The sequence below is a fragment of the Heptranchias perlo genome, chromosome 2, assembly GCF_035084215.1.
Source record: "Heptranchias perlo isolate sHepPer1 chromosome 2, sHepPer1.hap1, whole genome shotgun sequence".
In the NCBI taxonomy this organism is placed as follows: Eukaryota; Metazoa; Chordata; class Chondrichthyes; order Hexanchiformes; family Hexanchidae; genus Heptranchias; species Heptranchias perlo.
Genome location: NC_090326.1, coordinates 97,282,372 through 97,297,469, shown reverse-complemented (window position 1 = coordinate 97,297,469; position 15,098 = coordinate 97,282,372). Strand labels below are relative to the sequence as shown.

At 40.7% G+C, this 15,098-nt stretch overlaps 1 protein-coding gene across 1 annotated transcript in view; it reads left to right on the top strand.

Annotated features, from left to right (window-relative positions):
• Positions 1 to 14,854, top strand: part of galnt12 (UDP-N-acetyl-alpha-D-galactosamine:polypeptide N-acetylgalactosaminyltransferase 12) — a 79,313-nt gene extending 64,459 nt beyond the window's left edge. Inside the window, exons 8-10 of the mRNA XM_068004545.1 lie at positions 3,105 to 3,218; positions 10,726 to 10,881; positions 11,375 to 14,854. Of these exons, the coding sequence (XP_067860646.1) occupies positions 3,105 to 3,218; positions 10,726 to 10,881; positions 11,375 to 11,515 (411 nt within the window). The 3' untranslated portion in view covers positions 11,516 to 14,854. The remainder of the gene's footprint in view (positions 1 to 3,104; positions 3,219 to 10,725; positions 10,882 to 11,374) is intronic.
• Positions 14,855 to 15,098: the final 244 nt, after the last annotated feature.

Genomic DNA, 15,098 nt, shown 5'->3' with positions numbered 1-15,098 from the left:
TTCAGCAAACTATTTTCTGAGGATATGATGTTTTCTGTTCTCAGTAGTGTTCTCCAATGCTCTATTTCAAAATATTCAGTGCTAACAGCAAACCTAGAATTAGGAGTATGATGCTCCCTTAATGCCTTTCCTCTGCTGTCCAGCTCCATAGAACTGCCCTTGCTTGGTTCATCTCTTAACTGTCCAATTTTAGCCAGAGCATCTTCGCTGCCTGCCCTGGTACCGTCACCTCTGGATTCCCTCAAGGATTTCTCGATGTAATAGTAAACAATTTTACAACACCAAGTTATAGTCCAGCAATTTTTAATTAGACTATAACTTGGTGTTGTAAAATTGTTTACAATTGTCAACCCCAGTCCATCACCGGCATCTCCACATCGATGTAATAGGTCAGTAAGATGTATTGTGTCATACAGTGGTGTTCCCCAGGGGTCAGTGCTGGGACCACTGCTTTTTTTGATATATATATTAATGACTGGACTTGGGTGTACAGGGCACAATTTCAAAATTTGCAAATGACACAAAACTTGGAAGTGTAGTAAACAGTGAGGAGGATAGTGATAGACTTCAAGAGGATATAGACAGGCTGGTGGCATGGGTGGACATGTGGTAGATGAAATTTAATGTCGAGAAGTGTGAAGTGATACGTTTTGGCAGGAGAAATGAGGAGAAGCAATATAAACTAAATGGTTCAATTCTAAAGGCGGTGCAGGAACAGAGATCTGCGAATATATGTGCATAAATCTTTGAAGATGCCAGGACAGGTTGAGAAAGCAGTTAAAAAAGCATACGGGGGATCCTAGGCTTTATAAATAGAGGCATAGAGTACAAAAGCAAGGAAGTTATGTTGAAACTTTATAAAACACTGGTTTGGCCACAACTGGAGTATTGCGTCCAATTGTGGGCACCGCATTTTAGAAAGGATGTGAAGGTCTTAGGATGCAGAAAAGATTTACTAGAATGGTTCCAGGGATGAGTTACGTGGATAGACTGGAGAAGCTGGAGTTGTTCTCCTTAGAGCAGAGAAGGTTAAGAGGAGATTTGATGGAAGTGTTCAAAATCATGAAGGGTTTGGATAAAGTAAATAAAGAGAAACTGTTCCCATTACTGGGAGAGTTGAGAACCAGAGGACACAGATTTAAGGTGATTGGCAAAAGAACCAAGGGCGACATGAGGAAAATCTTTTTTATGCAACAAATAGTTATGATCTAGGATGTGCTGCCTGAAAGGGTGGTGGAAGCAGATTCAATCATGGCTTTCAAAAAGGAATTGGATAAATATTTGAAGGGAAAAAATTTGCAAGTCTACGGGGAATGGGACTAACTGGATTGCTGTTAGAGTTGACACGGGCTCAATGGACCAAATTGCTGCCTCCTGTGCTGTAACCATTCTATGATTCTACTTTTGGCTTTTTTAATATTTTGCTTGCCATTAAGGAAATTGTCTACATTGCTATCTGTCACAAATATAATATATTTTGTTTGGAGGTTTGTGGGTATTTTACCTGTTTTTTATTCATGGGATGTGGGCGTTGCTGGCAAGATGATCATTTATTGCCCATTCCTAATTGCCCTTGAGAAGATGGTGGTGTTCTAGTGTTTGAACATCTAAGTGTAATACCTATGCAGTAATTTGCTCTTTTTAATGTGGTTTTTAAAATGCAATTTTGCATTAATTGAAATTTGTTCTGCAGAAGTAAATGTGGTCATCTACAAATTAATTTTCTTCGCTCCACATAGCTTTGCTCCATTTTGTTGTGTTTATTGTTAATGCCTTGGGGCCCCATTTACCTGTCAATTATAGAGACAGTGACTTGAAGTATTACCTATATGATCTATAATCAGTTGCTTCAGTAGTTGCTATTTATTGCCAATTTTGCTTATTATTTGGGATGGGAAGGAATTCTTCTGCAATTATTGCTTTAAGATTTGAGGTAGATGACTGGTTTTGTGCTTGTTTGTTTTTGTGAATGTGCAAGTGAGGTTCATGTAGTTGTTGTTATACTTAGTGACCAAGTGCATTATTGAAAAAATATGAATATTCTGCGATTTTCATTCTGCATCCTCTTCCTGCAGTAGGAGTACTGGCTTGATAGGTTATCGAACATACACATGAAAATATTTTAAGTGTTACAGATAGGCATGTGGGTGTCTATTTCCATGACATATAAACCCTTGCCTTAATTTTTTCCCAAATAAAGATGTTTTGCTTATTGCACCGAAGCTCATGTTACTGCAAGTTTTTGGACAATTCTCCAGCCCCTTTACAGAAGTAGGTTAGGTTATATCAGAGTATCAATATCTGCTATTTAATTTAGCTTTTTTTGGTTTCCTTTCTCAGATTTCCCAGGATCTTCCAAAATATTCTAACTGTCCCCAAATGATTGATTAGAGTACAAATAAAGCAGGCAAAAACAAACCAAGAACATCTGTATAGCTCTTTTCTTTCCCCCTTCTCGCTCGCTTCTTCCCCCTTCTCGCTCGCTCCTGGTTTTTTTTGTTCTCTTATTCTGATCTCTTAACTCTTTGCTTTCATCTGTTCTCTTCCACTTCTTTATTTTTGTTCCTTGCAGGAGGAGATTGGGTGGTATAGCATATGATATGATAGGGAAAGGAGTTGCTGAGGACTGCCAAGTTGCATTTCCATTGAGAGTTGTGGGGAAAATGTGCCCTTGGTTTGCTGGCTTTTTCGTGGCACCCACGAGGACCTTTAGATACCTCAAAAAAAAACCTGAAGAGGTAATTTCCAGGCATCAATCTGTATTTGGATTGATGCTTTGAAATTGCCTCTTAAGGGTATTGGCTGAAACATCGTTCTACTACGACATCAAGAAACCTTTATCTCATGAGCACATTAAGGAATATTCACCCTTTTACCATTATTATTGTCTTTGGATGGTGGAAAGCACAAGTTCCTGGCATCAAAGACCCTTTTGATTATGCAGTTTAGACTGATGGAACACTAATTTAACTAAGAGCATTATAGTTTTGCTTTTTTTTGAACACATTATATTTCAGTTTTCAGAAGTGAACAAGTGAACCCTTTATTGTCTGATGCCCACTGCAACATAATCTAATATTCATATTTCTGTTCGCTTTCTTCAGCTAAAGAACAAGGGAATGATGAACTACTGCTTTGATTACAATCCGCCAAATGAACACAATGTTGCAGGAGAAAAAGTCATCCTGTACCAGTGTCATGGTATGGGCCAAAATCAGGTGAGTGGTATTTTATCGTGCTTATTTATTGAGGTTATAAATAATTGTTACCTGCCTGATGGTCTAGTATGTAAAGGCATTGTACTGCTGCTGGAAAGTGCATGTGTGTGAACATCCGGTGAGAACCTTAATATGACTCAGTTGTGATGCCTTCCATTGTTGAATGGTTTGTCAGCATTCTTTGTCTACACATATATGAAGAATGGGCAATAGGCATGGTACTGGAGGACTGCCCTTATACCTGAGTTCCAGCAAGAATTGCCATCTTTTATAGGAGGGGGGGAAATTGGAGAAACATTTTTTAAAAAAAAGTTTGAAATTTCAGTGCTTTTTTGAGGCAGAACCTTTATCCACAATGCAATGGCCAAATAGATATAGCAGTTGTACCAGCTAAAATGTATACCACATAGCCCACTTAAGACCAATTCTAACTATCAAACTCTTTAATGTAGCTACCAGTCTCAGACTGGTTTCTGTGGATTGTGATGTCCAGTTGACAGACCAAAGTTATAATGCTGACTGTAAGTTGCATTGAAGTCACTGACAAATGAGTCCTTACATGTGCACTTGTGAATGCATGTGCAAAGTTCTGCTCACTGGATGGCTTTTTTTTACTGTTGGGGAAGAGCAGGTGGGAGCATCAGCTTTCTCTTAACATTAAAAGCATGAAAAGTAAGTTTCGGCCATCACTCAGCTGGTCTAGTGAACCACCTGGATGCTTTTAAAATGCGACTTTGCGTTGGACTGGAATTTAACAAACATACAAAAACAAAGGGCAGGAAAAGGTCAGTTGGTCCGTTGAGCCTGTCTTATACTGTCACGGTGAATCTTGTGTACACCATGACCCTTGTTCAGCCCCCAACCAACCAGCCACACATCTCCTGGTAGTGGCAAAAAATGAGGGAAAGAAACCATGGGTCAATTTAGGAAAATAAATTCGTCTCAACACCCGAAGAAAATCTGCATCTGGTGCAAATTCAAATTGGTGTAAAATTGCCTCCTTGACAGGTCCTTACACAACTTGGCTTGAGTATGTTTGAGAGTTGAATTGGAATATGACTGCCAGGTTGTACTGGCACTTTCTTGTCTACATGCAGTTGAAACTGCTTTGCTTTGATGCGAAAGTGGCAGTATAATTGGGACATTAAATCGAATTCCACGTATGTAAAGCTATTAGCCACATCTAATGGTAGAAGGTTTGTATCACCTTTTTATATTTTTGTAGTTGTCATAAGCATATCCAAAACTCAATCCCATACTGTCATGTCCCAGACATGCTGATTTCAGTGCGCAAGAAACTGTGCATTATGATTTCCCAATCACATCCAGTTTCCCTAATTTCTAATGAGCTGGTTTGCATTTTGTTCTGCCGACTCAGCAGCTGCAAACACAATGTCGCTTTGTTTTGATTGGCTGGAGAATCCAGCCAGCTAATCAGTTAAATTTGTGTCTACATTTGTAAAGTCACATCCCCCTCATCTTGCCTGTATCAGCTTCAGTGCTATTTACAACAAGAAGTTGCATTTATGTAGTGCCTTTTAATGTAGAAGAACATCCCAAGGCACATTATGGAGGCCAAAGAAAGAGACCAAAGGAGATGAATTTTAAGGAGGGTCAGCGTAGAAGGAGGTGGAGAGGCAGAAAAGTTTAGGGAGGGAATTTGAGTGTGGGGCCTAGGCTTTGAAGGCACGGCAGCAAATGGGATGCACAAGAGGCCAGAGTCAGAGGAGCAGAGTTTGGGAGAGGGAAAGCAAGGCCATGAAGGGACTTGAACACAATGATGAGAATTTTTAATTTGAGGCGTTGGGGGACTGGGAGCCAATGTAGATCAGTGAGGACAGGGGTCTAAAGCAAAATACTGTGGATGCTGGAAATCTGAAATAAAAACAAAAAATGCTGGAAACACTCAGCAGTCAGGCAGCATCTGAGGAGAGAGAAAGAGTTAACGTTTGAGGTCGATGACCTTTCTTCAGAACTGGAAGAAGTAAAGATTGAACAGTTTTTAAGCAAGTACAGAGCCAGGGAAAGGGGGAAGAACAACAAAAGGGAAGGTCTGTGATAGGGTGGAGGGCAGGAGTGATTAAATGACAAAAGGGATGATGGTGCAAAGCAAAAGGGGATGGTAATGGGACAAGTAAAGAAACAAAAGATGGGTATAGAGAAGCTGTAAATGGCAACAGCAGAACCATTACCAGCACCTACCTGTCCGAAAAAATGGGAGCAGAGATTATGATCTGAAGTTATTGAAATCAATGTTGAGTCCGGGGGATTGTAAAGTACCCATCGAAAGATGAGGTGCCATTCCTTAATCTTCATTGGAACAGTGCAGGAGGCCGAAGTCAGAGTGGGGGTGGGGCAGAGAATTAAAATGGCAGGCGACTGGAAGATCAGGGTCGTGCTTGCAGACTGAACGGAGGTGTTCAGTAAAGTGATCACCTAATCTGCGTTTGGTCTCCCAGTATAGAGGAGACCGCATTGTGAGCAGCGAATACAGTATACTAAATTTGAAAGAAGTACAGGTAAATCGCTGTTTCAGCTGGAAGGAGTGTTTGGGGCCCTGGGTGATGGGAAGTGAATACTGAAAGGGGAGGGGAGGAGAAGATGCATTTGGTGATGGCATCACGCTGGAGGTAGCGGAAATGGCAGAGGATGATCCGTTGAATGTGGGGTGAGCACAAGGGGGACCCAATCGTGGTTCTGGAAAGGGTGAGGGCAGAAGTGCGGTAAATGGGACTGAGGCGGCCGAGAGCTCTCTCAACCACATTGGAGGGAATTCTTGGTTGTGGAAAAAGGAAGACTTGTTAGAAGCACTGGAATGGAAGGTGGCATCATCAGATCAGATGCGAAGGAGACTGGGAGAATGGAATAGAGACCTTACAGGAAGCGGGGTAGGAGGAAGTGTAATCAAGGTCGCTGTGGGAGTTGATGGGCTTATAGTAGATATTGGTTGACAGCCGAGCCCCAGAAATGGAGAAAGAGAAGACGAGGTAGGGAAGGGAAGAGTCAGAGATGGACCAAGTGAAGGCGAGGGAGGGACGAAAATTGGAAGCAAAGTTAATTAAAATTTCCCAACTCTGGGTGAGAGCAGGAAGCGGCACCGATACAGTCCTCAATGTACCAGAAGAATAGGTGAGGGAGGGGACCTGAGTCGGACTGGAACAAAGTAGGATCCACGTATCTCACAAAAAAAACAGGCATGACTAGGACCCGTGTGGGTTTCCATAGCAACACCTTTTATTTGGTGGCAGTGAGTGGAGTCAAAGGAGAAGTTCAGACAGGCAAAGGAGGGTGTTGGTGGATGGGGACTGGGTGGGCCTCCGTTCAAGCCTGCTGGTGGGGGCTGGAGTTGTAGAGGGGCTGGGCATCCATAATGAAAAGGAGACGGGTAGGGCCAGGAAACTGGAAACTGTTAAAGTGGCAGAGGGTGTCGGAAGGGTTGCTGCTGTAGGTCAGAAGAGACTGGACAAGGGGAGAAAAAATAGTTGTGATAGGAAGAAATATGTTCCATGGGGCAAGAACAGACTGAAACAATGGATCTCCCAGGGCAGTCCTGTTTATGGATCTTGGGAAGGTGGTAGAAGCGGGCTGTGCGGGGTTGGGGGACTATGAGGTTGGAGGCCATGGAGGGACCATCTCCAGAGGCGATGAGGTCAGTGACAGTCTGGGAAACTATAGCTTGATATTCGCCAGTGGGGTCATGGTCCAGGGGAAGGTAGGAGGAATTGTCAGTTAGTTGGCGTTCAGCCTCCGCAAGGTAGAGGTCTGTTTGCCACACAACAACAGCGCCCCCTTTCAGCAGGTATAATGACAATGCCAGGGTTGGACCTGAGAGAACGGAACACTACAAGTTCAGAGGGAGGTAGAATAGAGTGAGTGAGGGGAGTAGAGAAGTTAAGCCAGCCGATGTCACGCCGGCAGTTCGCAATGAAAAGATCGAGAGGGTAAGAGACCAGAGGAAGGGGTCCAGGTGGCAAGAGAATTTTGAAAACTGGAGAAAGTGCGCGCACTGTGTAGGGGGCAGACTCCTAGCCAAAGTAGTAGGCACGGAGGTGAAGTGACAGAAGAGGAGCTCAGCATCATGTAGAGCTCGAAATTCATTGAGGTGGCGGCAAAAGGGGATGGAGCTAAGGCCTTTGCTGAGAACTGATTGTTCGGGGTCAGAGGGGATAGTGAAAACATGACACAGGGTGAGATTGGAAGGAGGGATGGGGTCAGAGGAAGGTGAAGAGGAAGAAGGATCAGGAGGGACGTTGGTATCTAAGAGTTGCTGAAGCTTGCGGTCTTTGATACCTGAAAGTAAGAAGAAAAGTTTTTTGTTAAAGTGCCGGATGAGGCGAAGGATGAAATGGAACTGTGGAACAGGACAACTCTGAAATAGTGAGTTGTTGCTGCTGGAGAGAGAGGTCGAGAGCGTGCATGTGGCGGTGCATGGCATTGAACATGGATCTCTGGAAGTGGCGAGAGCAGTAATTCGAGGAGCGCTGAATATCGTGGAGATATCTGTAATTATGGATGGATCTGAAACACGAAGGATGGAATTTAAGATGGAATCCATGTGGAATAAGTCGGAGCCGGAGACAGTTGCTGAGGAAAGAGATGTGGCTGTGAAAGCGAGTTTTAGAAGAAACCTGATCAAACACGAGAGGGGAAACAGAAAGCAATGAAGGTGAACAAGGTAAAAGAGACAAACGGAAATCCCATCTGAGAGAAGAGCAGAACTTCAAGGTGAACATTCCTGGAAGAGAAGTGGCCATGAATTAAACAATAAATCAAAAGCAAAATACTGCAGATGCTGGAAATCAGAAATAAAAACAAAGTGCTGGAAATACTCAGCAGACAAGGCAGCATCGGTGGATGACTTTTCATCAGAACTGGAAGAAGTAAAGATTTAAGTTTTTAAGCAAGTGCAGAGCCTGGGAAAGTGGGGGGTGGAGGGGGAAGGGAGGAAAGAAAGAACATAAGGGAAGGTCTGTGATAGGGTGGAGGGCAGGAGTGATTAAATGACAAAAGGGATGATGGTGCAAGGCAAAAGGGGGTGGTAATGGACAGGTTAAGAAACGCAAGATGGGTCTAGAGAAGCTGTAAATGGCAATAGCAGAGCTCTTACCAACACCTACCTGTCCGAAAAAATGAGAGCCGAGATTATGGTCTGAAGTTATTGAAATCGATGAGTCCGGAAGTTGTAAAATGTCTAATCGAAAGGTGAGGTGCTGTTCCTCGAGCTTCCGTTGAACTTCGTTGGAACAGTGTAGGAGGCCGAGGTCAGAGTGGAAGTGGGACGGAGAAATAAAATGGAAAGCGAGTGAAAGCTCAAGGTCATGCTTGCGGACTGAACGGAGGTATTCAGCAAACTGTTCACCCAAGTCTGCGTTTGGTCTCCCCAATGTAGAAGAGACCGCATCGTGGGCAATGAATACAATATATAAACTGAAAGAAGTACAAGTAAATCACTGTTTCACCTGGAAGGAGTGTTTGGGGCTCTGGACGGCGGGAAAGGAGGAGGTGAAGGGGCAGATGTTGCATCTCCTGCGCTCGCGCGGGTAGGTGCCGTGGGGAGGGGATCCCACAGGGACAGGGGTAATGGACGAATGGGAGTTGTTGCGGGATAGAATGCAGGCAGCAGAGTTTTGAATGAGCGAAAGTTTACGAGGGTGGAAGATGGGAGGCCAGCTAGGGGAGTTCTGGAATTGTTAGGTCTGGAGGTGACAAAGGCATTGAGTGAGTATTTCAGCAGGGCTGAGGTAGGGGCGGAGGGGAACTATGTTATGCAAGTGGAAGCACACGGTCTTTGTGGCTGAGATGATTTGCAGCCGGAAGGTCAGCTTGATTGAAAAGAATACCGAAGTTGTGAACAGTCAGGTTTAGCGAGGAGGGGCATGGAAGAGGGTATGGAATTTGTAAAAAAAATAAATATATACATTTTTAAAAACCTAGATCAATTTAGGGGAAAAAAGTTCTAGGAAATTCCTGTCTGACCCCTGAAGACGATCAAAATGACTTCCGAGACACCACAGTGATCAAGAGGCACATCACCCAACATCCCATATTTTATATGTAGTGATATTGGCCTTGGCCAGGAACTCATCCAGCTCCCTTTTGAATGTTCCTCCACGGCTCCCAGTCTCTCACCATTGAGAAAACATTCTGATTTGCCTTCTTTGAACTGAAGTGGATGATTTGACACTTCCTCGCATTGAAATCATATAGACAACATCCTCAAAAAAAAAAATTCAACTAGATTAGTCAGACGTGACTTACCTTTCACAAATCCATGCTGACTCTCTTTAATCAGCTCATACTTGTCTATGTGCTCAGTCACTGTCTCTGATAGATTCCAGTAACTTCCCCTCAGTTGATAAACTGATGGGCTTGTTTCTCCCTCCCTTCTTAAATAATGAAGTGACATTTGCAATTTCCCAATTAAAAGGCACAATTCCTAAATCTAGAAAGCTTTTGAAAATTATGACCAACCCATTAGCAATTTCCTCACTGATTTCTTTTAATACTCTAGGGAGGAAACCATCAGGTCCTGGAGATTTGTCGGTTAAATCTCATTATTTTTTCCATTATCATTTTTTTTTTTTTACTTGTATTAAAACAACTTCGTTTTTCCCCTTGACTTATTTTTAAGTTCCTTTGTACTGCTGGTATTTTGTCTTCTTCCTGCACCATGAAAGCGGATACAAAGTACTTATTTAATAAGTCTGCCATTTCCTTATTGCCTATTATAGTCATCAATTCTGATCTGGCCAGTTTCACTACAACTATTTTTACACTATATAAATGAAGTAGTTTGCCCTGTCACACAGAAGGCATTCTCTATAACTATTTTTCATAGTACTTGGGAGGAGGGAGGGAGGGAAGGAAAGAAGGCTTTACATTAAAATTATTCTTCTGCCCACCTTGGAAATTAGACCCTATAAATGCATGTGCATCTCATTTATTAATTACAGCTTCATTAAGTATTTATGGAATTGTATAGGGATTGTTTTTTGACTTTTCTAAAACTTTTCTACATAGTGATGTGGATTGCGGTGATTGTGCTTGCATTGCAATACAGCAAGACCTGTCTGTACCAACCACTTTGCCTTGATCTTCAGGTCTCATCCTAGAATTCAATTGGATTCCTCTTATTGCCACTCCAGCTTGTTTTACTTTGAGCCACATTTCTTTTCAGCAGTTCTGTATTCATGCAGCACTATTTTCAATACTTTTGTGTTATAACCCTCCAAGTGAACTCAACAAAAATTATACCTGTCTTTTACTCTTTTTCCTGTTGTTTTTGTTTCACTGTACCATGCATCAATTCCTGCTTGAGAAAACAGTAATTATTTTAAGAAGGCTTACCTTGCCGTATTATTGATAAAAGTTTAGATTCCAGAATGGTCCCATCCAATGTGCTGAGGGTTGGATAGTCATTGCAGTGGATCTACTAATTATCACAAATGAAGCTGTGACTCCATTGGTGTTCTTTAAACACAAAACATTTTTCTTCTTGTGCTTCTAGTTTTTTGAATTCTCTTCACTCAATGAAATCCGTTATAATACTCGCCAGCCTGAGGCCTGCGCTGCAGTAGATATTGGCAATGACTTCCTGACAATGTACCTTTGCCGAGAGAATAATCAACCTGTGCCTGAAAACCAGAAATTCATTTTTAAGGAGGTAAGACTTGTCCTAAAAGATTTTTAATGTACATTTTTAAAATACAAATTTAAAGCTACTCCCCTGTTATACTCCATAATGCACCTCCAGAGGTTCTGATCACCTGTACATTTTCTAATTTTCAGGACTTTCCAAATTTTCACTAAATGACAACTAACTGTTAATGTGTGCTAAGTATGACAGACGGTAACTGCCTGTCAGACAGGAGTGGAAAAAGACTCATTCTACAAGTGCCACATACAAGCAGTCTCCAGAGAAAGACTACCTGTATCTGGCTTTTAAGCAGCAAATTGTTTGTTTTGGGTAATAGAAATGGAAAGCTGGTAAGAAATATGCAGTCTTAGACTAGTTGGTTTATGTGGTAGGATATGACTTTTGCAGGATATGCAGGTTAAGGTGTGATTGCAGGACTGTAATCAGTCTGAACTCTTAATTTGTCTCTGATCTTGATTATTTTTGTTCTTGATTAATTATTTTTTTTGTGTCTTCTAAGGATGGCTCGATCTACCATGTCCAGTCACAGAAGTGTCTGCAGGCTATACCCAATGCATTCAGTAATGGTCGTCCAGGACCGTTACTGCGACCATGTTCAGATATCGACCACCAGAAATGGTTCTTTCAAGAAAGAAGATGATTTGTACATGTTTACATCCATTAGCAACTTGATAAACAAGAAGAATGCATTGCCTCTCCATAGCTTCAGAAAACAACCAGTACCAAAAATGCTGCTGATTTTCCTATGAAGTATAGGATCTTGTGTAATCCTATCAAATTTTTGAGTAGTCTCCTTTAAAATACTTCAGTGTGGATTTTACTATTTGCATAATATAATGGCATCTTTGTACCAATTTGATCACTTAAGAGCAGTTTATTTTTTAATGATGCCGTGAATTTACAAAAAAAATCTCGATATTTTCAAAGGCCATTAAGTGCTGAGTTATCTCATACAATTGGTAGCTAAGCTAACCGCATGTGTATGTAATGAATATATATGGTGATGAACCTACTGAGTTCAGTCTGTGACTTCTGAAAGGGTTTAAAATCTAAAAATGGACTTTATACAAGTCATTTCATGTTGTGTTGAAATTTGTGATCTGTGATGTCACAGCTATATAAAGGGAGACAAAATTACCAGTCCTAATTCATTTAAAATAAGAGCAGAAAACTTTTTGTTTCCTTTTGCCAAGGCTGGGGACAAGGAAAGAGTAAAAAATATAAAACGCTGCAGTTTTGAGCTTATCAATTTGTTTTAGTGCACTTTAGGGAATGTTATATTATATCTTTTGTTGATGCTGATCTCAAATCTTTTCAATTTCATAATCTTGTCTTCCTTCAGTCTAATGTGAAATTGAAGCTGTCAGTACCCACAAGCAATTAGCTTTAAATTGAAGAGGACATGTCTTGGAAGTTGTTAAGATTTATTTAAACAGATGACTTTGAGCAGTAGAAATATTAAGGAAATACATGTAGGTTTACAAGCGAGAGGGAGGAGAGAAAATAAAATATCAAATTTACAGCTGATATTAAGACCGATTTTCCCATTTCTGGGATTGAACTGTGTGAGGAGGTTTGTGTTAGGTACGCTATGAATGCAAAACGCTAAGGGTAAACTGAGGATTCATGCCAAATGTTTGGGGCCAGAGAGAGCTCTGTAAAAGTGTAATCTGGTTTTGAAGGCCCATTGAAAAAGAACTTGCATTTATATTTTCTTCAGTGCTTCACAGCCATTGAATTATTTTTGAAGTGCAGTCATTGTTGTTTTGCAAGCAAACATGACTGCTAAGGTCCTTATAAACAGCAGTGAGATAAATGACCCGTTAATCTATTTTGGTAATTTTAGTTGAGAGATAAAGGTTGACCAGGACACTGGGAAAACTCGCCTGCCCTTGTTCAAATAGTGCCTTGAGATCTTTGACATCCACCTGGCACCTCCAACAGTGCAGCACTCCCTCAGTACTGTACTGAAGTGTCAGTCAAGATTATGTGCTCAAGTCCCTGGACTGAGGCTTGAAACCATGACATTCTGACTCAAAGGCGAGAGTGCTACCACTGAAGCAAAGTGGAACTTACCCCACCCTTTTTTTAACCTGTGAAACACAGGACCCAACCTAAATGAGGTATTAAATGGGTAGATGAGAAGTAACCATTACAGTAATACCTTGTTGACACAGACATTGCTCAAATCCCACTGTCCCAATTAGTCCACGATTTAGAACTGACGATATAGGTGGGCATTTGTGGCAACCTCACCAGCAATAGATTTGAGATTAAAGTTAGAGCTCAAGCTTTACATTTTTAAATGATTCTAGGCCTAGTTGTGGGATGATAAATGTGCTTCATCTTGACTAGAAGTTTTTTTTTAAATGTTTAAAAAGACCCTCAACCCATAATTTAATGTTGATTTGTAGCCACATCAGGATAAATTGTGAAAATTGGTTTCATGTTCTCTCCTTTTAGATTAATATGGATTGGCTTATTCATGCATATGTGGCTGTAATATTGTACATCACAAGTGAAAAGCAATTGTGCAATGGCTCATTTGAATACAGTAGAGGCTTTTTGTTTTGATATAAAATTTGAAGGAGCTCTATTTTTGCACTCTAACTACAAAATGCAGTTATCTTATGGGAGTTACTAGCAATCTGGTATTAAGTGACACTTAATGTAAAAATAGGCTCTATTTTCTCCCCCCACAGTCCAACTTTTTAAAATGAAGTAAATAGCCAAAAATGTATATAAAATTTACAAATGCTGCATATGAAAAGACTTGCCTACCAAACAGTAGCAATATAATAGTTTGTGGAAGGATAAGTTAGATGGGCTGAATGGCCTCCCTCATCTGTACTTATCTTTGACATAATGCTAACTGTAGCCTGAAGGCTGGGGAATGTAATGAACAGTTTTAAATAAATGCTTTTGATAGATATTGATTGATCCAGTCAGCAAATCACTCTTCTATAATGACAAAAGGGCTTTATTGACTTATAAAAAAAAATCATAATCTCTTGGGCTTCCATAATGTATAATATTTTGATTAAAACTTTTTTACATTCTTTTACATTACATTTTGTTTAAATCTGTTCATCGTTTCTGTATTGACATATCTTTGTACAGCAGTTTGAGACTCACAGTTGAGGTGAAAGATTGTGTAATGTTTCAGTTGCTACTGTCAAGCAGACCTGTTATGATTAGAACTGCACTTGATCTTGACAATAGCTGGGATGTGACTGCAAATGTTTACAGAATATACTACTTTGGATGTGAATTTAAATGTGAAAGGATTTGTATTTTGTCAAATATTGGTGGGATATCTTTTTTAATGAACACACTGATCTAATCAACCTGATTTATAAATTGTCACAACATTGCTGCTCTCCAGCATCTGATACCTGAGTCTCAACAAAAGGAATGCACAGCCTCAAACAGTGGCTGAATTCCATGCTGCCTAGCTGCCCACAGATGTCCCAGCATCATTGCAATGAAAATGGAGGATATTTATTTTTTGTTCTCCAGTTGTTGGCTCGCTGGCGGGCTGACTAAACTTTTTAAATGCAGCTGAGAGAGGAAAATAGATTCATAATTTTATAAAATGAAAGTCTGATGGAGCAATCATTTTTCAATAACATTTTGAGAGAACAGTCACAAACTTCTTCACATGCTCCACAGGTGTTAGTGAGAATTCTCCATCCAACTGATTTGAAGTTTGAACGTACTATAATTTTTTAAATAAAGTATTTCTTGCAATCCCCTTCAATCTTTTCTTTATGGTGCTTTCAGGTATGTCTGTTAGAGTTTTTATGATGTGGAGATGCCGGTGATGGACTGGGGTTGACAGATGTAAAGAATCTTACAACACCAGGTTATAGTCCAACAGTTTTTATGGGAATTATGGGAATAAACTTGCAAAATGTGTACACCTTTTTCTTCAGCAATAAAAATATTGCAGGGAACTGCAAATTGATACCTTTTAAAATTCTGAGCTCTGTTATTTACCTGGACTTCTGTATGATCATCCAGATGTAATGGCACATCTGTGTAAAATCTTAGTAAGACCACAGTTGAAGTACTGTGTGCAGCTTTAGGCTCCACACTACAGGAAGGATGTTGATGCAATAGACAAGGTACAGTGCACACTTGCTTACTATACAGTAGAAATATAGTTTGTGGACAGATATGTGGAGGAAAGACATGCAAACAATAACTTGGAAAAATTGGAA